We start from the raw sequence: 27718 nt of genomic DNA, 5'->3' as shown, positions 1-27718 counted from the left end.
ACCCATCAACCACCTCCAACCAACTCTGCAAAGAAACTGGAACAAAATCACCATCGACCAGATCTCCTCATCGCTCCTTCTAAACACCCCAGCCCACTCTTCTAACCCAGACCAAGCCGCCGCCAACTTCACCCTATGGTTATCCAACACCGCCGACACCTTAGCACCACTGAAAAAACGTCAAAGCAAACCTGGCAGCAAGAAGGCCTCATGGTTCAACGATGATCTTAAGAAGTCCAAGAAACTCTGCCGCTCCCTTGAAAAGGCCTGGAAAAAAGACCCAACCACTAGCACCAAGGACGCCTTCAAAAACGCCACCCGCTCACACCACCAACTAATCCGAAAGGCCAAGAAAACAGCATTCAAGGATCGACTAGACAACAACGCCCACAACAGCAAGGAACTTTTCAACATCGTCAAGGAATTTACCAATCCCTCGGCCAACTCCAACGACATCACCCCCTCCCAAGCCCTCTGCGACTCCCTAGCCTCATTCTTCCACAACAAAATTGCAGACATCCACAACAGCTTCGACAACCAACCCGGAGACCAACCCACCCAACCATATGATGAACATTCTCCCCCCTTGAACACCCTTAACGACTGGAACCCAATCTCCACTGAGGACACCATCCGCCTGATGAACTCCATCCACTCAGGATCCCCCACAGACCCATGTCCTCACCACATCTTCAACAAAGCAGACTCCGTCATAGCACCGCACCTCCGAGACGTCATCAACTGCTCCTTCAACTCCGCCACCTTCCCGGAAAGCTGGAAACACGCTGAACTCACCGCCCTTCTGAAAAAACCCACAGCGGACCCCACCGAACTCAAAAATTACCGCCCAATATCACTCCTTCCTTTCCCGGCCAAAGTCATCGAGAAAGCTGTCAACAACCAGCTCGCCGCTTTCCTCGAAGCCAACAAATCCCTCGACTCCTCACAATCTGGCTTCCGAGCAAAACACAGCACTGAGACCGCCCTCATCGCAGCAACAGACGACATTCGAACTCTACTGGACAATGGAGACACAGTCGCCCTCATCCTCCTCGACCTCTCTGCAGCCTTCGACACAGTCTGCCACAGCACCCTCTTACAACGCCTCAGAAACATCGGAATACAAGGAAAAGCACTTGAATGGATCACCTCGTTCCTCACCGGAAGAACCCAGAGAGTCCGCCTTCCACCATTCAAGTCCGAGGCCACTGAAGTCATCTGTGGCGTACCACAAGGATCCTCACTCAGTCCCACCCTCTTCAACGTATACATGAGCCCCCTCGCGGCCATCGCACGCCAACACAGCCTCAACATCATCTCTTACGCAGATGACACTCAACTGATCCTATCTCTCACCAATGACCCCAGCACCGCCAAAACTAACCTACACGAAGGAATGAAAGAAGTTGCCGAATGGATGAAACACAGCCGTCTGAAACTGAACTCAGATAAAACAGAAGTCCTCATCTTAGGTACATCCCCCTCTGCATGGGACGACTCTTGGTGGCCGGAAGCCCTTGGAAAAGCACCCATCCCGACAGACCACGCACGAAACCTAGGCGTTATCCTGGATTCTTCACTTTCAATGAACAGACAAGTCAGCGCCGTATCCTCATCCTGCTTCAACATTCTTCGCATGCTCAAAAAAACATTTCGCTGGATCCCCACCGAAACCAGAAAAACAGTCACCCATGCTCTGGTCACGAGCCGACTGGACTACGGAAACACCCTCTACGCAGGTACTACCGCTAAACTCCAGAAGAAACTCCAACGAATCCAAAACGCCTCAGCCAGAATCATATTAGACATCCCGCGTAACGAACACATCTCTGGTCACCTGAAAGACCTCCACTGGCTACCCGTCAACAAGAGGATCACTTTCCGACTGCTAACCCACGCACACAAATCACTCTACGACATCGGAACAGAATGCCTCAACTCACGACTGTCCTTCTACACCCCCTCCCGCCAACTACGTTCTTCCAGCCAAGCCCTCGCCACTGTACCTCGCATCAACAAGACAACCATGGGAGGCAGATCCTTCTCATACCTGGCTGCTAAAACATGGAACTCACTCCCCACTTACCTTCGCCTTACCCAGAACCACCTAGCATTCAGAAAGCAACTTAAAACGTGGATATTTGACAAGTAATCCTCTTCCCCTCCCTAAGCGCCTTGAGACCCTCTGGGTATGTAGTGCGCTATATAAATTCTTTGACTTGACTTGACTAGTCGACGGATTAATACAAGTTCCATCCGTGTGGTAAAGAGCCAGATGTGTGGCAAATGTCTGTGTGGTACAGTAAGTCACGGAGTTAAGATGATCCTGCATCACAATTGTGTGTTAAAAGGCCAAGTACTTTGTATTAAAAATGACTCGTGTGATGCATGGTTCCTGTGGATAAACGGTCCCCCTTGTGTTGTAGGGTTCCATTTGGTAAAAGTGTGTTTCAAGTATTGTGAAGTGGTACTTACTGACTGGCATCGGAGCACTACATGCACCTATCTGTATAGTGATATTACATCTGGCTTTTAGCAGTGCCAGTTGAGGATGTGTGTGGAGCCACTAGAGTAAGTCGGTGGAGCCAATGGAGTAAGTGGGTGGATTTGGGGGAATTAGGTGTGGCCTCCTAAAATCATTTGAGCACCTGGACTTAATATTTTACAAATTAAGCACTGGTACAAATATCTGGCAATTTACGCTCCATTTTCTAATGGTATATATGTTTTTTTTTTAGCATGCACTAGTCAAATGGACATCTTCTAAGTCACCCGTGAGGTGTCGTACGCCCAATGGAAAGAAAGCGCTGCTGGATTTTGCACAAAATAGTTTTGTTGAAAGACACAAAAAAGAATATGCAAGTACAGCATTAAGGGCCCGATGTAGGTAAATTATTATTACCGGTTCGTAAATACCGAATGATACCGAATCGGTATTTATGAACCGGAAAACCTAATGTAGGTAAATAATCGGTAAAAAATACCGATTCGGTACCATTAGGTATCCACACTCGGTAAATACCGAATCGGTAATCACCGAATCGGAAATCTCCAAATCGGTAACACCCATTCACCCCTATGGGCCTCCAGTCCCATAGGAATGAATGGGAGACACCGAATCGGACATTACCGATTCGGACATTACCGAATCGGTATTTACCGAATCGGTAAAATCCGATCTCGAAGATTTGAAAACATGACATGTGAGCCAGTGAACCAATCAGGGAGACCCACCACACCCCACAACAAAGGCTCAGAGAATCCAACCAATCAGAAGCAAGTACCACACCCCAGTACCTGGAGGTGGCCACACCCATGCAGGTGCAGAGCAACAGAACTGCAGAGAGAGCTGGAGGTGAGACAGAGGAGCAGGCTGCACTGAGCCCAGCATAGCTAACCCATGGAGTCCCAGGAGGCACAAAAGGATGGAGGTGACAGAAAGAGGAAGGTTAAATTTAGCCCAACAGAGCTCCAGGTGCTGGTGGAGGAGGTCGTGCAGCACTACAGTCAGCTGTTTGGGAGACAGTCTCTGCAAGTTGCAGAGTCTGTAAAGAGGAACACCTGGCTGGCAATACGAAGCAAAGTCAATGCCCTGTGAGTGACTCATCACGAAATCGATGACATGAAGAAAAGGTGGTATGATCTGCGGATCACCACCAAAAAGAATCTTGCCACCCAGAGGAAGGAATCAGCAGTCACAGGTGGGGGAAGAACCGTGCACCAAGCCTCACAGAATTGGAGCAGCTTGTGGAATCCACCATGGAGCCAGAGAGCATACACGGGATTGGGGATGCTGATAGCTCGGACAGAGCTGCAAGGAAGACAGGTAAGATGCATGTACATGTACCCCACCCATTCCCTGTCCCCTTCCCCAATGTGGGTGACTCACTCACAATCCAGCACACATGACAGTAGTCACCAGCAATGCATCATGGTAGTTGTAGTCATAGCTAAATACATCAAAGCTGCCAACACTGAACACATCATGCCATGCCACACACCCCATGCACAACCAGTTGAGGCCAAATAAAATGTGTAGCAGGAATATGTGTGATGAGAACACACATCTGATCATTGCCCATGTCTCTCCACAGGAGAGTCATCGCGCAGAGCAGCGCAGGGAGGAGAGTCAAGTGCAGCAACAACGGCACAGAGGGAAAAAACAACAGACACTGCAGGACCTAGCACAGTCCCAGAGGACACGACCACTACGCACGCACCCACACCAACGGAGCAAGACACCACTGCCCAGCCACTGTCACCCCTGCTGTTCGAGACACAGACTCCGGCACCACCTGCAGGTGCCACAACACCGAGCTCGGGGTCCCCTGTGCATGTGAGGCCAAGGAGGCAGGACGTACTTCCATTACATATAATGGAAAGCTCTGACGAGGAAGTGCTGGAGGCACCCAGACCGAGCACACCACCACTGGCTCGCAACGCTGGCCAACAGGGGTCAATGGGAAGTGGCCGTGCAAGAGACCGTGGCCGTAGGGCACGTGAGCAGGATGAGGAGCAGAATGTGCAGGGTGTATTCGCTGGGCTGGAAGCCTCAATGGTGAGGGTGCAGCGCATGCAGGCCAAGGGGATCCTGGCAGTGCACAGACAGGTGGGCATCCTGAACAGCAGGATGTCGGACATCGATCGGGGGATAGGTGCCATGGCGAAGGGAATGGAGGCCATGGGCAAAGGAATGGAGGCAATGGGCAAAGGAATGGAGTCCATGGCAGAGGGGGTGAGGGACATGAGTGTGCGCATGGGCTCTCTCTGTGACATGCTGGAGAGTGACCACCAGGAAAGGCGCAGGTACAGGCGCGAGGTACAGCAGCTGAACCAGTCAATAAACCGTCTGGCAACTTCCACCACACTGCTATGCTCCCGGTCTGTGACCATGCAGACTGAAATTGTTCACTGCTGCAGTGACTTGTCCAGGGGGATGGGGAGGGTGACCTCTGCCATGGAGGTGATGCTGACACAGCAGACAGCCACTGCTGGTGAAACGTGTATACTGGACACAGAGGAGTCCACAAGCAGGAGTGGAGCCAGCACGCCTGTTCCGGACATTCGTCGGAGCAGCAGACTCCATGCTGATGACACCGCTCCCACTGCGCCGGTTGACCCCCAGCCCCGTGGCACACTCAACATCACGCGCAAGCGCAAGCATTAGGGGAACAATATGGGCACAGGACAGGTCATAGTGAATTTAACTTTGGCAACCCAGTGTGCATAGTGAATTTATTTTGGTTTTGGTGATCTTGCATAGTGCAGTTGTGCATATTAAAGAGAGTGTTACAAGACATGAACAAGCCTGTGTGTCATCACTATATCAAAAGTATCTGTTGGTGATTTCTGCGCGTCGCAGTCTACCATCTGTTGCAGGTGCTGCTCCTGCTGCAGTGTGATCGGCTTGTACAGTCCCATCATCTATGTCCTCATGATATGTTAGTTCAATGTCTGTGCCCTCCTTGGTGGCAAGATTGTGCAGCATGGCGCAGGTAGCTATTATCTTGCAACAGATTATTGGTGTGTATTGGCGTGCACCTCCACTCTTATGGAGGCACCGAAATCTACTTTTCAGCAGTCCAAATGTGCGTTCCACCACGCAACGTGTTGTTCGGTGTGCCATGTTATAACGCCTTTCACTCATGGTGGATGGGTTCAGGTAGGGTGTGAGAACAAATGACTACAGGGCATATGCACTGTCACCTGGGTGGAAAATTAAATTTTGATTAGTCACATACTCTCAATGTTTCCTTCAGCATGGACTATCAGGGTGTCTTGCACATACTTACCCAGCAGGTATCCATCACCAAATTCGCCAGCCACAAGGCGTCTGTATATCCCACTGTTGGTGAATATGTAGGAGTTGTGGGTACTCCCTGGATATTTGGCCACAATGTCCGTTATTATGTTGCCAGCGTTGCAGATCACCTGCACATTGATGGAATGTGTGGACTTCCTGTTTCTGTATATGTGTTCAGTAGCTGCAGGTGGGCATAGTGGGATGTGCGTCCCATCGATGCAGCCTATGATGTGCAGAAACAGGGCGAGTTGATAGAACTCGGTTTTTGTCCTAGCAAGTTCTGCAGGTGTATCAGGGAACTCAATGTAGTGTTCCATCCTCTGCATCATGGCGTGTAGGAATTTCCTGAAAAAACATGACAGGCAGCTCTGAGACACCCCACCTACTGCGGCTATCACATGCTGGTAGCTACCAGAGGCAAGGAGGTGTAGGCAGCACAGCACCTGCACATGGGGTGCGATGGCATGTGCTCTTGGTGTTGGGTGTTCCAGATATGGGTGGAGGTCCCCAATCAAGTCCAGGATGGTTCTGGGGTGGAGTCTGTACCTTTGCAGGATCTCAGCTTCTGTCAGTTGGAAGAGGGTGATCCTCTGCCTATACACCTGCTCCTCCCTTAGCCAGACCCTCTCTCCTGCTGTCTGTATCCGTAGCCGCCTTGCAATAACGTAAAATGCCGCCATTGTGGTTGCACTGTTGCATTTTTGGGGCCTTCTTATATATCCTGTTCCTGATTTCCACCTGCTCCCAATCCATGGTAATTACCGATTCTTAAATACCGATTTTAGTTGAATTCGGTATTTTTAGAATTTGCTACATCTCAACAGGCCTTTTTTACCACTTCATATTTACCGAGTCGGTAAATATGAATGCGGTATTTTCCGATTTGGATATTTACCGATTCATATTTTCCGATTCGGTAAACATGAATTCGGTAAAATCCGATTCGTTTAATACCGATTCGGTGTTTTACCGACTGGTATTTACCGAATCGGTACGTTTTTCATCACTTACATCTCGATTCTCTTTTACCGGTCGGTAATGGCCGGAATTACCGAATTCCGGCCGTTACCGACCGGTATTTGGCTACCTACATCGAGCCCTAAATGCCTTGTGTCAAAGATGCCTGTTCAAGATTTCCTTTGATACAATTTGGATTGCTGACGCTGGGCAGTTCGAAATTTTGGCTGTTCTTGTGTGGCCCAGTTTCTGAAAGTTTAACACATATTCCAATATTATATAGCATCACAAGAGCTTGAAGTAGCTGAAAAATGGTAACATATTGAAAGTTATTACAGAGGGCCCCGAGATGGATCTTTCACAAGGTGCTAAAAAGTCTTAAAACAGCACTGTAAGACCAACCATGGTTCTACTGTAATTCTCAAATGTTCTGCCTATTTTCACCAAAAGATTCATTTAGATTTTACCTACAGAATTGTAGGGAATGTGCGAAATTCGTATAATATGCTTTCACCTAATTATGCGCAAAATTACGCATATTTATGCAAAATGCAAATCTATCATTTTGAGATATAAAATGTGAGATGAATTTCCTCGTCCATTTTTATAGCAAAGATGCATATTACACTAAAAAAGGGAAAAAGCTATAGCAACGCAAGCAACAACTCGCATTCTGTTGTTTTCGACATTCGGGTAATTTATTTTCACAAATAAGGCATTTTTACCATGAACAGTACATAAATAGGCGGTATGGTGCAATGGCGTAAGTTCTGGAATTTTGAATACAAAGCATAACACAAAATTCCTGAAATCATTTGAATTACACTGTCGTACTTCAAATTTTATCAACAGAAAAAGGTCCCTCTTGAGTATCCTTTCTGTGTTTGTCTATTTATCATTACCTCACTGGGACATACAATCAACACTCTATCCTTTTACCAACCACACTTTGAGACATGTTCATTGAAAAGATATCTGTCCTTTTAAAAACAATTGTGAAACAAATAGTCTCATCTGCAATATAAAATCACATAAAACATTTTTAAAAATACGATACAAAGTAGTTTATTGTGGTGATTATTTAAAATCTTACAAAATTACACATTTCAAACAAAGACTAAAAACTGTATTCATGAATAAAAACACTTAAAATGTAATTGCATCAGGTTTGTAGGTGATTAAATATTTAAAATAGATATGACACCTAGTTTCCTTTTGGCTATCATTAAAAACTTTACAAAGATAGCATTTAAAATGATGTCGTTCGAGTTCATGCAATTAATCAAGGCCTGCCTACATGTCCTTATGCCACGTATTTTGAAGGGAAACTTTAGTAATGATTTTCTCTCCTGTAAAAGTTCAGGGCAAGTACACAGAAGATGAAGTATATCCTCCTCACCATTATTACACAGTCTGCATTTCCTTTGAGTTTCCGGTCTCTCCCACGGGGGAAGCTGACACAGGCCTGGCATTGTTCCAAATCTGGATTTAAGGAGCACCTGTTTGTTTTTTTCCGTCCAGGGTGTTACCAGATATTGTTGGATTTCCTTCTTTTTATATCCGTTAATTATCGCCCATGCATGTTTTCTTTTGGTGAGGATAGCTTTATCGTTTAAGATGGATAGATGGTTTACAGTTTTATTAATTATTTTCTTAAACGATGTCTTGAATATATTGTTTTCCGATATTGATGCGATCGCAAAATCCTTTATTGCTTCCCTAAGGTAGATCCCCGCAGTAGAGTTTATGTCCTTATTTATTTCTCTCCATAACAGTTGCGATATCTCATTTTGATGGTCATTTTTTTTTTTTATTCCATACTTTTATAAAGTGGCCTTGCCTTGCATATTGCTGATTGGTCAGTCCAAACTCCAACTTTACTTGGGCCGGGGACACATTCGCTGGGAGATGAAATAGGGCCCGATATGCTCTGGTTATGATCTTGTTCAGAGTTTCGCTATCCTTGCCCATTACCCCTTCACTACCATATATGATAGTTGGTAGGAGTTTTGCACCAATTACACTCAGAAGAGGACCATAAGTTAGGCTGGGAAGTGACTTTTGCACTATTCTGAATGCTGCAGTTAATGAGTTAGCTTTTCTTTGAATGTCACTTTTTTGCAATTGGTAGCTGCCCTTCGCATCAAATAATACACCCAGGTATTTATATACCTCTACTTGCTCCAGCTCATTTGTATCCATAATCCATTTACTTTTGTATCTTCTCTTATTGTTTTTGGTCACTACCATGATCTTAGTTTTTGTCTCGTTTATGACCATCCCGTTCTCCTTCGAGTATGTATGAGTCCGCCTAATTAGACGCTGTAGTCCCACTTTAGTATGGCTCAGTAGTATGACGTCATCCGCATACATCAAGTTTGTGAGACGCTTATCAGCTAATTTCGGGGGGTGCGCGTTCTCATCGTCCAGTATTCCAGTTAGGTCAGCGAGAAACAAATTAAAAAGTAGGGGGGCTAAAACACAGCCTTGTTTCAGGCCTTCCTTTGCTGGAATCTCCTTCGATAGTGTTCGGCCGTCCCCCATCCTCACACTTACCCATGTCTCTGTATATAAGAGGCGAATAAGCTTGAGGAGGGGAACTGGGATATTCATTTTTTCAAGTTTATTCCAAAGAAGGTTTCTTTTGACACATTCAAATGCTGATTTAAAATCTTTAAAACATAGATACAGGGGTTGGTTGATTCTGATTGATTTATCCATTAGTAGGGCAAGAACCATTATGTTTGTTGTTGTTCCTAGGCCTTGTATAAAGCCTGTCTGGTTTAAGGGCAATTTCTTTGTTTCCCTCACCCATTCAGATAGTTTTGTCAGCAAAATTCTGGCAAATAGCTTGGCATCCGTGTCTTGTAAAGTAATCAGTCTATAGTTTTCGGCAAGAGACCAGTCTCCTTTTTTAAAAATTGGGGTTATTAAAGATCCTCGCCATTACTTAGGGACGGTTCCTGTTCTAATGACTTCTGTGTATAGTTTCGTTAAGATGGTCGCCCATAGTTCTGGGTTTTCTTTATAGAGAGCAAACGGTATCCCATTTGGTCCGGGAGCACCGTTTTTCTGTTTTTTTATAAGTTTGATTATCTCTTCTTTTTCTATGGTTATTGACGTATCCAAATCCTTATCCTTAGAGGAAGATTCAGGATCATTGTCGTTTTGCACCCATGTCTCTTTTCGAGGGGACTTGACTGTGAAGTGTCCTGATTTAAATGTCTCCTCAAATAAATCTCCCATTCCTGCTCAGTTAATGGTGATGAGATTACCTGCTTGTTAGGTCTAGCAAGGCCATTGATAATCTTCCAGAAGTCTCTTGGATTCTTCTGCTTGCTGGCGTGGAATTCTTTTGCCCAAGTTGCTTGTTTTGCCTGATTTTTTTCACCCCATATTAGCTTCTTCAGATTTTGATTTAGTAGCTTTAAGTTTCCCAGATTTTCCGCTTTTATCCCTGGTTTCTTTAATAGCCTGATAATCCTGTTTCGTTCTTTCTTCAATGTCCTTATTGTATATGGCAGGTTTAAGTGGTATTCCTTCTCCCTGATTGGTTCTTTATGTTTTTGCTTCTTATTGGTATTTGTTTGACTTTGCGTAAGATCAGCATCCCAGTGAAGTATTCCCATTGCTCTATCACTGTTTTTGTTACCGTGTCTTTAAAGCATACTTTCAAGATCCTTTCCACTTCTTCATTCATTATTTCTTTGTTTTCAACATTCCAAAACAGTTTTTTATAATTAGTTGTACCAATATGCCCTTGAACGGATTGATACTCCTTATTTCTATTTACTCCGATGTTCGTTATGATTATCTGCTGGGCGTGATCACTTTCATTTACTTTCTTTAGTTGGTACAAGGTAATGTTGTGGAACATAAATAACGAAGTCATGGTGTAATCGATCCTGGAGTGTCCGGTATACCCAAAGTAACTGTTTGATGGTCGAACGTCTGTTTTTATTCTACCGTTGAGAATTCGGAGTCCCATTGCTTCCATGTCCTTCACAAGTTTTTTTCCCATTCTATTCTCATTGGCATTATTATCTATCCCTAGATCCTGCTCGGGAATTAGCCATTGATGGTTTTGCGATAGTATTGTGTTGTCTCTTATGTGGGATGACATGAGATTTAGGTTAAAATCCCCCGTAATCAGAAAATCTGCTAGGGGATCCTCTCTCATTATATTAATAAGAACATTGTTCAGGGTTCCACAGGTTTTCTCCCTGCTCTGATTGGTAGGCAAAATATATACTGTGATCAGATATAATGTTTTAGAGCTTTGGTTAGTTATTTAATAGTTTAGTTTAACTATCAGGATATTAGTGCTATCTACTATCACTTGTTCATGCTGTACCTGTAGCGTATTAGAGATAAATATTGCCTGGCCCCCACTGGCTCGTCCGATACCTTCGCTCTTTTTGTGCGTGTTCATAGTAGCCGGCGTATCCATGTAGCATAAATGGGTTACTTTCCCAGGTTTCTTGTAATGCTATAATGTGGGGTTTTCCCACTATGGAGTCTATCTGAGCGTTTTGGATCTTAGCTCTTAATCCATTTATATTCCATGAGCATACTCTTACTATTTCACTATCATTACTTTTGTCTCCTACTTGTAATAAGCTACCATATCATTGTTTCTGGTTACTGTGGAGTGCCATATTTACCCATTTTTCATTTATTTCTAAATTTCTATCTATGGTGTTTTGTGGCATGGTACATATGCTTTTTGTCGGGGACCTACCAAGTGCATTTTTTAGGACTGAAATGGTTTGTGTGTCTACCTTTTTGTGTTTTTGGGCCCGATTCACAGAATGAACTTAAGACTAAATCCTAAACTTACTACTGTTTTGGTATTCACAGATTGCACTTACTACTTTTGGTATTCACAGAATCAACTTACTACTTTTGGCATTCACAGACTGCACTTACTACTTTTGGCATTCACACACTGCACTTACTACTTTTGGTATTCACAGAATGAACTTACTCATTTCGGTATTCACAGAAGTTAGGACTCCTAACTTTAGGACTCCTAAATGCCTTCTGTGAATACCGAAAGTCTTAAAATTATGATTTTTCCCAATTTAGTAGTAATAAAGTTAGGACTCCTAACTTTAGGGCTCCTAAATGCCTTCTGTGAATACCGAAAGTCCTAAAATTACGATATTTGTCAATTTAGTAGTAGTAAAGTTAGGAGTGTACCTACCATTGTTGTTTCTTACATGTAATGAGAAAAACTATGGGGCATATTAGCAAGGAATTGCGATATTTATCGCAAAACGTGCTTAGCATGTTTATTGTTATCGCTGCCTATCGCTGGACATGTTAGAGGAGAAAACATGCTATTAGCAACATTTATCTCCATTGTGCTAATATATCCAGCGATAGCGGCGAACTGCCTGAATATAGCTGGAAATCCAGCGATATTCACGCATTAACACCAATGGGGACTTAACTTAACAATCCTCCTCCCATTGAAGAAGCAGGCAAGTCATGTTTTTAGCAGGCGTTGGATCCTAGCGATAATCGTGCTTAGCGCTAAATTTTTTATCGCTTCGCCTGCGTTGCTGATAGGCGATAGCTATGTTAGCGACTGCTTTCAGTCGCTAACAGTTTGGGTACATAAAGGGGGCCCCAAACCGGTTGCTATCACCTGGAAGCTGTCGCTAATTGCTGCTAGCTACAGCTTGCTGATAGGGCAATCAAAAGATCACCGCTTTAGGGGCAAAAAGTGCTTCTAAAGCAGTGATATTGCCCTTGCCTATATGCCCCTTTGATCCCATCAGTGCAACACATGTCAACACCTTACTGAGATTAAAAGAAAATATATACAAATAGTACTTTTCATTTTTCCAGGCCCTACAGAAATGTTGTGACAGGGTTAATTAACTGTCGATGCAGTGTTTAGGTTACAGAGAGTGCTTTTTTCAGTGGAGCATTACAAAGATTTCCAGAAATTACAGCGACTGGGATGGTAATATCATACTGCTTTTTTAATGGCGTAATTGATTTGAGGTAATGACCAGCAGGGCCGGACTGACTGCTGGGCGTTTTAGAATGCTGCTGAGCTGGGGTCTGATTTCACTGCGGTGGGGCTGATTTCGTTCATGGAGACCTGCGTGTGCTTCGAAATAATTAAAGCAAAACAAATTTTGTTTAGTACACGCAAGTCCCCATCAACGAAATCAGCCCTCAACTCAGCAGCATTCCAAAACGCCCAGTAGCCAGTCCGGCCCTGCTGGCCAGTGGACACAACGGTTGCTTGCCAATATTTCTTGACTTTTCCGAAATAACAGAGACATGGCTGATGGTGATGTTAGCACCTATCTGTTACTTTTGTCCAGTTTAGGGGAAGTACAACCTCAGAGCCTTAGTCTGCAGATATCTTTTGCAGTCACGGTTCCTCGATGGAGTGCTACGAGGAGGTTCAGAGCGTGCATTGTAATTCGTTTTATCTATTTATTTATGTACTTAACTCGGTTCCGCCGTATGCTCCTGTGGACATCTCATGTAATGGGTTGATTAAGTACGTGGAGGCAAATTTACACAAAAGTTGTAGTATGTATGGTTGCTACACTAGAGATATGGAAAGTTGGTACCAGGAGACATTGCGGTAGGTTATAAACTTTACGGGAGGGAGATGAAGGTATAAGCTCTGCATGAAAAACATAGATGTCTCTGTACAAAATTGTTTTTGTTTTTTTAGACATACCAAAACAATAACAATAGTATGAATAACTAACACTGTCAATAACTTAAATGCCAATAAAAATGTTTGGTAAAAAAAGTTCTACTGCACACTCCTTAGGTGAACTCCATTGACGATAACGGAGTACTGCAAGGACGGTGGAAAGAGCCTTACACAGGTGGGGTTCGGCCAACTACCTGGAGTGGAAGCGCTGCCATACTGAGAAAGTGGGATAAGGACAGCTTCCAGCCAGTGAAATACGGGCAATGCTGGGTCTTCGGAGGGGTCCTATGCACAGGTACGTCATTCCTTTCCCATGAGTATAAAACCTCATTAAAATTCTGTTTCTGAACATGCTTACATCTAGATATTACAGAGAGCGGTGCTGCAAGCATGCTATGGAACCCATTACAAGATAGCCATAAAGTTGCCCAGTTGCTCCCTTAGCCCCAACTTATACTGGGGACATTGCCAAGTTCAGGGTTGTCCTGGTGAAATACAACAGAGCTGTGATATTTCTGCAGATCTAGTGTAAATACTTCCATTATCCAACTGCACTACACGAGGCATTCGCAATGAGGCTATTAGTTGCTGAATTAAACATTTTTAGTATTTATAATTTCTTTTTTCTCCAGTACTTAGGTGTTTGGGAATACCTGCCCGGACAATCACAAACTTCGAGTCTGCTCACGATACTGATGTAAATCTGAGCATTGATGAATATTATAAAATGACAGGAGAACGTCAAGGCTCCAAGGACAGTGTCTGGTAAGTAGCGTGCCAGGTGTATTACATTTTATGAGAGGTCATTGTTCATCGTTTTAACACTAAATATTTAGCAACAGTTGGAGAATATCTTCTCCAACTTCTTCCTGCCAAAAACCTTCTGTGAAAATTGATCTTTCCAGGGATTTATTATTTTGCACCCAACTCAGGCGTGTCATAAAGATAGCCCCAGTTTCACAATTGCTATTGGACCAGGCGTCATTGGCATCAATAAGGGAGATCTCAGAGGTCCTGTTCTCCAGGTGCATTCCCCCATTGCGTCTTCCTGTGTGTGATCCGCATGGCCAGCTGTTAGTAAATTGAATCAATCATGCTACTTTATGGGATTTTCATTTCACGTCAAGGAGTGCACTTTGACAATATGGCTGCTTTAACATCATCCAAGAGAAAGCACATTACACTTTTCCATAATGTACATAAACCTTATCTTTATCTGGAGGACAGGTCATGTCGCCCAAAAAGTTTGGCTTTGCAGTTGTTGAATAATCCAGTCATTGCTTTTACGGTCTGAAATTTTATTAGGGATGTACCGAGATCGGGAAGTTATCTGGTGGTTCCTAACAGGAGGTTGGCTTTTCTATTTGTGTATTTCATGCCTTGCATTATGCTGCCTTAGATCATGGTTGCTTTCATGATTTTTTGTTTAAAGAGGCTTCTGACCTTTTGGAATGATATGCTTGAGTAAGATTTTATATTGTAAATTTGTACTGTTATCATGAATTTATATGTTGCTTTACATGATTCTGGATGATTAATTGATTGGTTGATTGTGTCACCCCTGTTGTGGTTCAAGTAGTGAGGCAGTGGGTTCAGGGATGTTTGTTTCTGTTCAACTTGGCTTTGCTATTCCTCTTGGGAATCCAGTCAGGAATGAAGTCTCCTCAGAGTGTATTTAGATGCTGTTATTGATTTAAAGGTGTTCCAGAAGGCAGAGGTGTTACTTTTCATGGGGATTCTTGTCTAGGGCAGCTTTGTATTGGTTGCCTTTCAGTTTAGATTGATTACCATTTTTTAAAAACTTTCAGTAAAAATTAGTAGTGTGGAGCTTCGCATCGAACGCCAGACAAAATCTGTTCAAATCCTTCTTTTCCCATATCGAATGGCAGCAGTGTACCAAGGGCAGTGCATAGGCACAGTTGCTACCTGATTCTGATGCACCTATCAGCCCTGGGGACCACAGTGCATCAAACTGGCTGCCTGCAGCATCTGGGCCTAGTGATACACAGCAAGCAGAGACTGATGCCGCAGCCACCTCATTGTGTTCCTAGACTGCTGGCCGGCCTGGGAACCGAAATCGGCCCTGGCAAACTGCTCGGCTGGGCCCCCTGAGGGGTAGGAGAGGGGTAACGCAGAGCTGTATGCTAGGACCTGTTTTGGCCAATTTTGTTAAAGAGGGCCGATATTGCCGGCCCTGGTAACAAAAATAGCCCGACAGGGGCCTAAAGCCCGCCCCCACCCCGGCGACCAACCGGGGAAACACCCGAGTCAGGACCGCAACATTGTGTGTCCTGTGCCTGAAGTCCTGGGCGCATACCGAAACGACTCCCACCTGGGAAGTCATTTTGGAACTGGAGCCAGGGGCCTCCCGGGAAGGGGGTGAGTGACCAGGGGATGCTTGTTGCTACATCTCGGGGAGCCAGGATTTTAATATGGTGTTACCCCTTTCAGATTTTCAGATGCAAATCCAGCGAGCAGCCCTGACAAACTGTAGATTGGGTGCTGCATATATCCTAGTGCACTCGTGAATTCTCCTTCCCCCATCCCCTGCAGTCTGCCCTATACGACTTGCAGCTGATGGGTCTGGGGGGCCTCTGGGAGCGCAGAGTGGGTGATTGGGGGTACAATGGGGCCCCAATGGTAGAAGATGGTGAATCTGAAGATTGTGAGTTAGGGAGCTGAGACCCTGGGGCCTGCGAAAACACTGTCAACCAATGCTCTAGAGAGCAGGTTGCAAGAACATTCTGATAAATTTGCTGAATTGCTGCAGACTGTACTAGATGACAAAACCTTTGTGGGACACAAGATGAGGAAATTGGTGGTGAAGGTGGGTCTCCTTTGAGATGACCAATGGAAGCTCTAAGGTTGCATGGACACACAGACATCTACTTTTTTTTGATGGAAAGGGCCCATAGGATTACCGGATGTCAGCTTTTGCCAAGAGCCCCGCCCAGCGGTGGTGCAGTGGTGGTGCGCAAGTTCAGCTACAGGGACAGACAGCATCCCACAAATAGAGCGCACCAGTGGTCCCTGGGAGGTTGAGAACAGCAAAGTGGCAGTGTTCCCTGACTATACTGCAGACATGCAAAGGAAGCAACAATTGTTTAGGGAGGTCAAACGCCAAATACGACAACTGAACATCAAACACACATTGTTTTTTCCTGCACTTTTGCATACAGGATGGTGAAAAATCACTTTTTTTTAAGATGCTGCGGTAAGCATGGGACTGGTTTGAGTCCAGGGGATTGTGCGTCGTCGCACCGATAAGAGGACCCGCCATAAACCAATTAAAGAACAGGTAGCGCACAAAATAACACGAGTGGTGGCAGAGATGGAGAGAGAGGGCTCATTGGAGTTAGAGGAACAGGATTCGGGTGGGGTCACAGATGACCCCGGATTGAGACACTATCAAAGAGTTGGTGGAGTCATAGAGGGTGGGACCTGACGTCACCCCAATGACGGCTGATTGATCAACTTGATGTGGCTGGTGAATTCTAAGTTATGCCAAGAAACATCAGTGGGTTCTGGCTGTGGACTCCAGTTCTAGAGGTCTTCTTTGATGCTGCCATCTGTAGCTGGAGAACATTTGGTGACTTGAGCGATATGCGGGTAGCATGCAGCAGCTGCCTGAAGCTCAACTCGGAGAAGAGAGAGGTCCTCATCCTTGGACCCTACCCCACCACATGGAACGACACCTGGTGGCCCACCGCCCTCAGAAGCCACCCATCCCACGAACCACACTTGGAACCTCTGCATCGTGCTCGACTCCTCCCTCTCCATGACCCGACAGATCAACACTGTCACCTCCACCTGCTTCAACACCCTCCGCATCCTTCGCAAGACCTTCAAATGGATCCCCCGAATCAAGAAAGATCATCACCCACGCACTTATAACCAGCAGACAGGACTACAGAAACGCCCTCTAAGCCGGAATCCACAAGTATCTGCTCCACAAACTCCAGACCATACAGAACACCGCAGTCAGACTCGTCCTCGGCAACCTTCAACATGAACACATCACCCAACGCCTGCAAAACCTCCACTGGCTCCCCGTTAAGAAGAGGGTAACCTTCAAGTTACTCACCCACACCTACAAATGTCTTCACAACACCGGACTTCAATACCTTAATGAGAAACTCTCCTTCCACGTAGAGAGACCTCCGATCCGCCAACCTCGCCCTCGCCAAAACCCTACGTATCCGCAGAGCCAGAATGGGTGGAAGAACCTTCTCCCACATCGCCGCTAAGACCTGGAACCAGCTCCCGATCGACATTAAGCCCACCCCTCTCTGAACATCTTCAGGAAGACCCTCAAGAACTGGCTCTTCGACTGAATGGAGCTGCTCACCCCCTCCCAGCGCCTTGAGACCCTAACAGGTGAGTAGCACCCTTGAAATTCCCAGATTGATTGATTGATTGATTGAACGGATGGCCTCTTCAATGCTGCATACAACCACGTCACCCCACAATCCAAGTGGAATGGCTATGCACATGATCTGGGTGCAGTCCATCTGGCTAAGAATGTTCTGTAGCTAATTCTGGGAAAGGGAGTATTTGGGGTTAGTGTTTGCTTGCATATTTGGATGCTTGAAGCAATTGTTAGTATCCACAAACTGAAGCTTGGTGGAGATAAGGTGGGGAATGAGGAGGGCACCCCACTGGCGGGGAGGGCACCATGTGGTGACATGGAGAATGACAGGATTCTCTTTTTTGACGTGGAAGTCCATGGCATGGCCATGCATGAGAAATGTTATAAAATATGCACGTACCTTAAACGCAGGCATGTACATTTTGCATGACTGCAGGAAATGTATTTGATGGTGGTGAAACTACAAACATTTGCCAAACGATGGTAGATTAATGTTTTACTGATTTAGGAAGTGCCTGGTATACCATTCACTGTGAGACAAACCAGGATAGACCCAGAGTATGTGATCCTCAAGGGCAACTTATATGGGGCACCTCTGGCACTGGTGGCACTGTATACACTGAATGCCAAGCAGTCTCCTTTCTATGTGCCTCTTACCTCCACTCTCTTGACCACGGTGCAGGTTCCGGCTATCCGGTGCGGTGATTATAACTGTGTCCAAGATCTGCAGTTGGATAGGTTGCACCCTCTGGTCTCTGGCACATAAGCGTCAGCAAACACTTGAATGCTCCAACAGTGGGCTGCTTATACGCAGGTCACAGAATTGTGCTGGACAATGCTCCTGACCGGTAGACAGTTTCCAAATTTTTCAGGAGTATACTCACTGCACACTAAAATTGGTATGGCCTTTGTGACAGTTGAGGTGCATGCAAGGCTGGTGGGGGCAAAATGTCTGGTATGTATGTTGTCAGATAATAGCCCATTGTTAATTACCTTGAACTAGGGTAACAGCATCCCAGGATTCCAGAGTGGTTTCTGCCAAAGACAGCGCTTCAAGAACCAATATTTTGTGATTGGATAGGGCTGCCAATACAGCTGTACTTCACTGATAATGAGAATATAACCATTGACCCAGGGTGGAATGGGATGCATTTAAATAAATCTTACAGTTATCTGTCTCTCAGAGACAGTGCACTAAGCATGTGCTCTGCAGACAGTTCAAGGACATTGAGGACCATCTCAGGGACCTGGAAGTCCGTAACGGGATGGACAAGGGAGTGCATGAGGGTTGAGGGAGTTGTGGAGGAAGCAAAGCAAGATGCTTTCCCAGCTTTACAGTCTGGATTATAAGGAAGACATCACATGTCAACATGCGATGGGTGATAAGGCGGGCTCTATGCTTGCGTGCCTGTTGAAGTCAGAGACAACAACATTGTGTTTCACTCTTGCTATAGTCCCATGGGACTGACGGATTTCCCATGGAGTTTTATGAGGCATATACTGCGGGCCTAGGTCAGCGCTTAGTTAACTCATATCAGAGGACCAGAATGAGGGGAATTGTACCGTCCTCCATGAGGGAGGTGATAATAGTAGTTCTCCCCAAATAAAAGGAGAGAGACACTTAATGTGGGCTTGTACAGGCTGCTGTTTCTCAAAAAATGCAGACTATAAAGTGTTGGGAAAGGTACTAGCGAACCGTTTAATTCCCATTATGCAAACAATAATACACTCTGACTAGAATGGGCAGGAGCACATTCCTTAACCTTCGATGGCTGTTCCACATTATGGACTTAGCCAGCCAAGCGTGGATCCACCCAGTGTTGAGTGGCTTTGCTGGACATTAAAAAAGCGTTTGATATGCTGAGTTGGTCCTTTCTCTTTGCGGCCTCAGCTAGCTAGAAATCTGATGGGAATTTCAAAGGTGGGTCTCTTTCATTTATACAGACTCATTGGCCAAGGTGCTGCAATAAGCAAAAGTGGGTCGGGAGGAATAGATCATCAAATACTTAAATCATAAGGGACTCCAAATTCCCTTATATTCAGAGCATTAGTCTCTACATCAAGTATATATATACATCAATGATTGCATACCTAATACAAAAGCAGGATTATCAGTTTTATATATAATAATCCATCATACAAATAACTGCTTTTATATGACTTCATCAGTAACATCTCATTTACACATATATACGCAAATATCTATATCCAATCTGTACAGCTGACAACAAACAACAAAACACAATTTTTTTACATTTAAATAAGTGAACTCTTTTCACCCAAAGAATCGTACTCAAAAAGAACTGTGCCCCCCTACTTATTCAGGGAGTACACTAAGAGGTAGTCCTGTCTCAACACAATCAGTTCTAATCAATCAAGAACAACAAATCAGTGACTGTGATGACTCAAAATCTCAGAATTAAAGTAATATCCTCAGACTCCTCTCATGAATTTGAAGCATCTCGACGCAGACGCGTTTCGGGCTTCCGATATCTTGGCCTCCTCAGGACGAGGGTTAAATCAAAATGTCTGATATCCAACTCCTAATCAGACTAGCCAATCCAATGTCACGTATGGGAGGATTGCAATCTCTAAGATGTTGCTTCCGTCCCGGCTCTTGTATTTTTTCTCACCACTGCCAGTAGTATTGCCCAGTGCCTTCTTTTGGGACCTGCAGTTCTGGTTATTGTCATTTATCTGATAGGAGGGGGGTGATAGACACAGCATGCCCTTGATGAAGTTATACGCTCCTCTGGACGATGGGGGACTGGGAGCACCCAACTATCAATTATATTATGCTTAACCCCAATTACAATAGGCGGAACACTGGCTGGGCTGGGGGAGCAGGAGTGTGCCGGGGGAATTGGGGCAGGTTGGCATTCTCAACTACTTAATTGGTATGGCATTGGTCACAAAAGCAGACCATAAGTTATTAAAAGCGGCCAGGATCAGTTGGAAAAATGTGTCCATGCATGTGTGGACAGTTGCCATACTTGTCAGACCTACCGATCTGGTTCCTTCCACAAACTCGGCGATTGAGCCCAATATGCTCCCTCCGATTTAGAGCACTATCCTCTCTGCAGAGACAGATTTGGGGATGGGGGTGGGGTTCCACAAAGTCTGTCCGAGCTGACAGTTTTGCTGACTCATGACCACCAACACTAGATAATCACTAATTTTTATGGAGCCAGTTACCGAACTCAGGAAGCAGCTGAAAAATAAGTGGGAAACTAGACTAGGATGGGAATCGATCTAGACTGTCTGAAAACTGTGCCTACAATCTGTAAAGAAGGTATCATCATTGAATGCCAGGCTGCGGTACTCCCAGTTTAATATCCTACACCACACTTCCCTGACACCAAAGAGGGCAAGGTGCATGTTGCCAGGGGCATGCCCTGCTTGCCCCTGTTGTGCTGATACTAAGCACTTCCCTGTGATCACCAGATAGTGGGAAGAAGTGTTGCATTATTTGGGGGAGCTGATTGAGGGCTCCTTCCCCTTGACATGGTGCAGACATTAGTAGGGGTGTGCCCAACATCAACAAAGAATAAAAACGCTAATGGTATTGTGAATCTAGCCCTGGTATTGGCACAGCGTGGAATCGCCATGGCATGGAAATCTGCAGCAGCCCCCCCACTGCAGAGATGGAAAACTGACCTGCTCAAATAGGCTTAGGCAGAAGTAACTGTCCAGTCTGCCATATAGCATCAGTAGAGGGGGTTATAGAGATATGATACGTTGGATGCTTTTATTGAAGAACTAGAAAGCAAGCCTGATGATGGACATGTGACCCACACCTATGTTCACATTCCAGGCACAAGTGGCCCATGCCTGGTGAGTAACCGCGACCTTCAGGGATACCAAGGAGTTGTACGGATGCCGGGGCTATGGTCCCCCAGAATACGAATGTATGACATTGAACTTGCTGGCCCTGAAGTTTGTGTCTGTACCATGAGTTGTCTATCAGCCCAAGCAACTACCGATCCCAATGATAATGTATCTGGTATCCTTGACTGTCCCCTGACCACCCTAATAACCAATAACTGATTGCTTGCCTTGGTTATTTGTATTTTTCTGAAAAATACAATAAAGATAGATATATAAAAAAAACTTTAAGTTAAATTAGTAGTTTCCCTATTTTATTTGGATTAAGGTACAGAACAGTCTGCTTCAAGAGGTTGGGATTCTAACTTGTGAAAGGGGTGTCCTCAGAAACAGAGACTGCATGCTACATGTGGGATAGACACTGAGAGTGAATATTGTGTACTTATGGAGCAGATATTTTTGATTAAGTTAAGTTGTGGATGGCTGTGATGAGGTCACTACATAGCATCAGCTTTTTTCTCTCCAGTTTCTATAGCATCTGAAGTTAGCCTCAGGCCATTTCAGGCTTAGGTCACTCAACTCTATCATGACTATGTTATTGTCATATACATTTCTTGTGCATTTTTTGCGCTTCGAGTTGTTCCTGGTGGCAGTGAATCTCACTCCCTCGAGGAGCCCTGTGCAGTATGTATCCTGGGGTACACCCTTGAAATTCCTCTTCCAGGTTATATGGAAGTTTTTAATAGAAAAAAGTACTTGCAAGGTTCCCTATTTTGACTCTGTGATTGCAGTCCTCTACCAATGATTCTGAGATAGTGTAGTTCTCGGAACAGCTGAGACAACCAGCTACCTCAAAATGGTACTGGAACCATGGTTAGTTTAGACACTTGAAGGAGGGATAGAGCAAGGCACACCTCTGATTCTGAAGCATGGAGAACTGTAGGTCAGAGCCTGGCCTGCAGCACAGGACGAACTAACAAATCTGGATCGAGATAAACTATGGGCCGTGTGAAAGGCGCACCTCTATCACAATCAGGGCCTGACTGGCCATAACAGGCACTGGGTATTTTTCGTGGTGGGCCAGAGGTGTGGTTTCCGGTTTTCTGGCCTTCGGGCTTTGTCGCCTGGGCCGGTTTTTCAGCAGTTCTGCAATATTGGGCCCCAGTAACAAAAGCGGAAGTTGTGCTTTTTACTAGAGGCCCCTTCCCTCCACAACCCCTGGGACAGTCGAGTAGCAATCTGCCAGGACTGGTTGCTGTTCCCAGTCTGGCCCTGTTCACAATGGCATGCTTTGCAGTGACACCGCTGGAACAGACAGAACCTTTACATCAGCCTCGACAATTACTACAGCTTGTCATCCTGTCATCACCTTGATGTAGCGCTTTGAAGTAACTATATTGTTAATATGATAGTAGAGGAATAGTGGGAAGCAGGGTCAGTGCTAAATTTGTAAAAGAATAAGTGACAGGGCTCTAATCGGGAGGCCACTGAAGCATGCGCCACACATTGCCCCTGCCAGTTGCCAATAATAGTGCAAACACAGCAACTAACCATCACACTCCTACAAGTGTGACAATTCATACTATTCTAGGCCCCCAACGCTATAAGAATGGCTTGGGAGGCAGGTATTAGTTATTGTAAATGTAAACTGAACCAATGGCTGTGGTGCTCATACCTAAATTAGCCAGACAGTGACACCATGAGGCACACTGTCATAAATCCTGGTGCTGTCAATTAGGTGTGGTGCCGAGCACGGTCAATCCTTGGCTGAAATTAAGCACTGAGAAGGTTGCTATTTATTTTCTACATGGAATGATGAGGTCTTTGCAATGAAAGGATCCAGTATGTATAGGTTTGCAGTAGGGTTCTGGTCATCATCCATGCATGATGAATAACAGCTGGTGCCATCTATAACATGTAAATCCCATTCAGTGTTAGGCAGTAGTCATCAGTCACAAGAATGGGTGCAAAATAATAAATTACTGTTTATATATTAGGAAATGCATATTTGAGTGACATATATTTCCTTGTCTTGGCAATTGGACAAATGGCCTCACTGGACATGTTGCTCTTCGCATGAGACACTAGCATTTTACAATTGTAACATTTTGTTTTTGGTTCAACAGTAGGTCAGTCAGTCAAATATCTTTATTTCGATTAATAAAAACCATAAAAGCAATGCAAAATTAATTATTATACATATTAAAATTATACAAATATACAGATATACACATGATTACCGTTTCTTTATGGACTATCTAAAACAGTTAAAATCTTTGATACAAAGAGAAAATACAATAAAATCAATGTCATAAATCAATGAACCCAGCCCAATATCAGACTATCCTCAATACATTACATGCTAAAAAATTTTTTGGGGGGGACAATATTATCCTGGTATTGTGTTCATCTGGGTGAGTCTTATTTTGTTTATACACGCTGCCGCTACCAAAAAACTGGCTACACTGTATGTGACCTGAACAGAGTCAAGCATTTGTAGATGTAGGAGGGCAGGCCCCACCTGGGCAAATTTTAGTTCCTTCAGGATTGGGTATAAAAAAATGTTGCGGACCACCAAGTAGTGCTCACAGAACATCACTAAGTGAAGCGTGTCCTGTGTAGAAAAACTATCACAGGTACAGGGTGGGGTATTTTCTGGGGTCCCCCACTTCGGATAGGTGCCAAGCGTAAGGTGAATGAGGTTGAACCTAAATCTGACTAAAAGGAAACGATGATAGGGTTTAGTCACGTACTTCAAATAAGGTTCCATGACTGGGGAGATTGCCAGTTGATAAATTGATCTCACCATAGGTTTCCTAAGTTCAACCTCCTCCCTTTCTAACTCCAGCAGTTTGAGGAAATTATGCTTGATCCACCCTACGTCCTCGTTCCTGAGGCCCTGTGTGATAGGTACATGTCCGGACGCCCCAGCCTCACGCATGCCGCTCTAACATACGCGAGCCAGGGTATTCTATCCGCTCTGTCCAAGGCCATACAGTCCTTGAATATCAGGTGGTTCAACGTGATCTCCTCATTTAGCCAGGTTTTAACCCATCTTAACAGAGGGGCCATTTTTAAGTGATCAGAAATATGCCCCAAACCCACTTCACCGTGAATTGAATATGTAGGGGAGGATTGTGGGAGTGACAAAAGGGATCGGATAAACTTATTTTCTATAATTTGGATCCCTGATATTTGGACAGACCCCCAAATATCGGCCCCATATGAGGCAATTGCTAAGCACTTTGATTTGTAGATGCGGATCATGGCCTCCATGGGTCTCGAACCCAGTCTTTTAGAGAAATTCATAAGGGCTGTGGGAGATCTTGTGACCACATTGCCCTTGAGTTTCAAATGGGGGCCCCAGTTCCCCCTTTCGTCGAATACAACGCCTAAGTAACAAAAGAAGGGTACCCTTGAAATTGGTGTTCCATTACATCTAAAGGTTTTGATCTTCATAGTTTTCCTGCGTGGACCAGTCACCATTACGTGGGATTTTGAGGTATTGATTTTTAAATCCAGGGCTTCCATAAAGGAGCCAAAGTGATCTAGCAGTCTTTGTAATCCCGTACCAGTACGTGCAAGTAGGACGGCATCATCCGCGTACAGGAGGACCGGAATAGCTGACCCTCCCATACGCGGGACGTCCAGGGTGGCCAGGTCTAGGGATTTACCCAAAGAGTTGATATAGAGCGTGAATAGGAGAGGGGCCAGAATGCAGCCTTGTCTGACCCCTCTTCCTGATCTAAATTGCTCAGTACACCTGCCATCCCTTGTTACCCTAACAGAAGCCGACAAGTTCTGATGAAGATCATTTAAAAAATTAACCAGAGTAGTGTCCAAACCCATATCCCACAAAATAAGCCATAATTTAGAACGATTAACCAAATCAAATGCTGAAGATAGATCCATAAAACCCAAATATAGAAGCCCCTCCTTCACCACTGTGTACTTGCTAATAATAAAGTGAAGGTTCAAGCATTGATCCATAGTCCCCCTGTGTGCTCTAAAGCCGTACTGGAGATCAGAAAGGATCCCACTCCCCTCAAGCCAATCCCCCAGTCTCTGTAAAATGACTCTGCCTAAGATCTTAACGGCAGAGTCCAGCAAGGAGATTGGCCTGTAGCAAGCGGGGTCCCCTCTGTTCCCCTTCCTGAAAATCGGAACAATAATGGAGGTTGACCAAGAGGATGGGGAGCCTGCGGTGGGTATTGCATTAAAGACATTGGTTAGGATTTTGGACCAAAATTGTGGGTACAGGATGTAGAGGTCTGCAGGGACCCCATCGGGACCAGGGGCCTTATGTTTGCTTGTATCTTTTATCGCCTTTTCCACTTCAGAGGTGTTAAACTTAATGGACGTGGTATTTCGAGGTGCAACTGCGTCTGAGGAAGTTAAGACCCCTAACTCGGTGTCATAGATGTTTTTGAAATGCTTAAGCCAACTCTCATCTTCAATTTCACAGTCCATATCTGATTTCCAATCCTCAGTGAAAAAGGACTGGTTAATAATGGCACCAAATTTTTTGCTGTCCCTCAACACATCTGCAGATTGCAGATTATCCCAGGCTTCTTCCTTAATTTGTTTCTTGCGTTTTGCAAGTGCCAATTTATATTCCTTACGAAGGTTCGCCACAAGTAACTTGTCCCTGGGTCTATGTCTTAGTGTTTTAAGGAAAGCACTATGGGTGAGTGAACACTCTTTATCGAACCATTTATATACCTTCTCACAATGTGAGCCATTCCTAGACTCCAAGAAATCTGTGAGCATATCTCTACATAGGCAACCACAACATCAGCCCCTGGTGAAGTGGGGTCAAGGCAAACGGCCATATTAGCCTCGGTTTCCTGTGCAAGTGTCTTAAAAAAGGTTTCTGGAATAATCTTCTCCCACTTTACCCTCCTGCCCTGCTCCCTAGTTGACAAGTCTCTTGGGGCCACCACACCTAAGTTCCTTCCATGCAAAAAACTCTCAAGGTCCACAGCCAATAAGACCGGGTTATGGTCACTAAAAATTACGGTCACTACCCTATACTCCTGCGTTTTGGCTAGCACCCCAGGTGATACAAAAATATAATCAATGACGGTGTTTGCATCCCTCCCAATAAATGTGGGCACTCTAACCTCGTCATTGCCTAAACCTGGTTCAAATAAATTTGAGTTGGCAAGGAGGCTCTCAAGGGTATCACCCTCCTTGCTATGTTCAAAATGGGTGATCCCCTCGACAGGTGATCCTCCATGTCCATCATTATAACAATCCCCCTCACAGGGGTGAATATTAAAATCTCCCAGGATAACCATCTCTGGGGCAGAAGTGCAATCATGTTTATAGACTGACAGAAAATCTGCCAGGGCAATCAGGTGCTCATACTCCCTGGAATTATAAAAATTGATAATTAAAATTTTTTGATAGTTCGAAATGGTCCATTCAATTATTAGTGCATTCATAGGAGCAGGTTCTAATTTTTTGAAAACCCCAACCAGGTTAAGTGAAAACAATGTAAGCAAACCCCCTTTAGCTCTTCCTCTCAATCCCGGTACTGCTAGGGTAGAGAAACTGAGGAAACCGTCCAATGAAAAACTGGACGATGTATCCCAGGTCTCTTGGAAGGTCAGTATATCATACTGCTTAATAAACCCCTGCCAAAGAGGATCAGAAATGTTAGCGCTTAATCACGCCACATTCCAGGTAAGAATTTTACAGCATGGTCTCTGTAAACTAGGCCACCCCTTGTCCTCGGCTAAAGCATCAGGGAGTCAATTGTTCGTCTCCATTGGAGTCAAGGCAGAGAAATGGTTAGTAAGACTAATGACAGGTGGGCCTAGACTATCCTGAGATACATAGTCAACTACACTAAGGGAAACACTTCCCACCCCATCTGATAGCTCTCGGGCAGGTCTTTGTTGTACCGTGTTAAAGCGCTGCTGGTAAGATGGGTGTAAGGTAGCATATGAAGGACCCACTTGACGAGTCACAGGGAGTTTACCCAGCGGTCTTGTTATTCCACCCGGAGGATAAAAATAACCCAGAGGGAGGGGTCTGATACCATAATTTGACGAAGCTGAGGCATCCC

General features: G+C 44.9%; 1 protein-coding gene across 1 annotated transcript in view; it reads left to right on the top strand.

Annotated features, from left to right (window-relative positions):
- The window catches only part of LOC147705971 (protein-glutamine gamma-glutamyltransferase E-like), a 285536-nt gene that overhangs the window by 60396 nt on the left and 197422 nt on the right, over window positions 1-27718 (top strand). The window contains exons 6-7 of the mRNA XM_086932428.1: window positions 13569-13746; window positions 14084-14216. Coding sequence (XP_086788554.1) covers window positions 13569-13746; window positions 14084-14216 — 311 coding nt within the window. The remainder of the gene's footprint in view (window positions 1-13568; window positions 13747-14083; window positions 14217-27718) is intronic.

The sequence above is a fragment of the Lissotriton vulgaris genome, chromosome 7 (genome assembly GCF_964263255.1).
Source record: "Lissotriton vulgaris chromosome 7, aLisVul1.2, whole genome shotgun sequence".
Lineage (NCBI taxonomy): Eukaryota > Metazoa > Chordata > Amphibia > Caudata > Salamandridae > Lissotriton > Lissotriton vulgaris.
The sequence above is the reverse complement of the archived record's forward strand: the minus strand, read 5'-3'. Positions and strand labels throughout refer to the sequence as shown.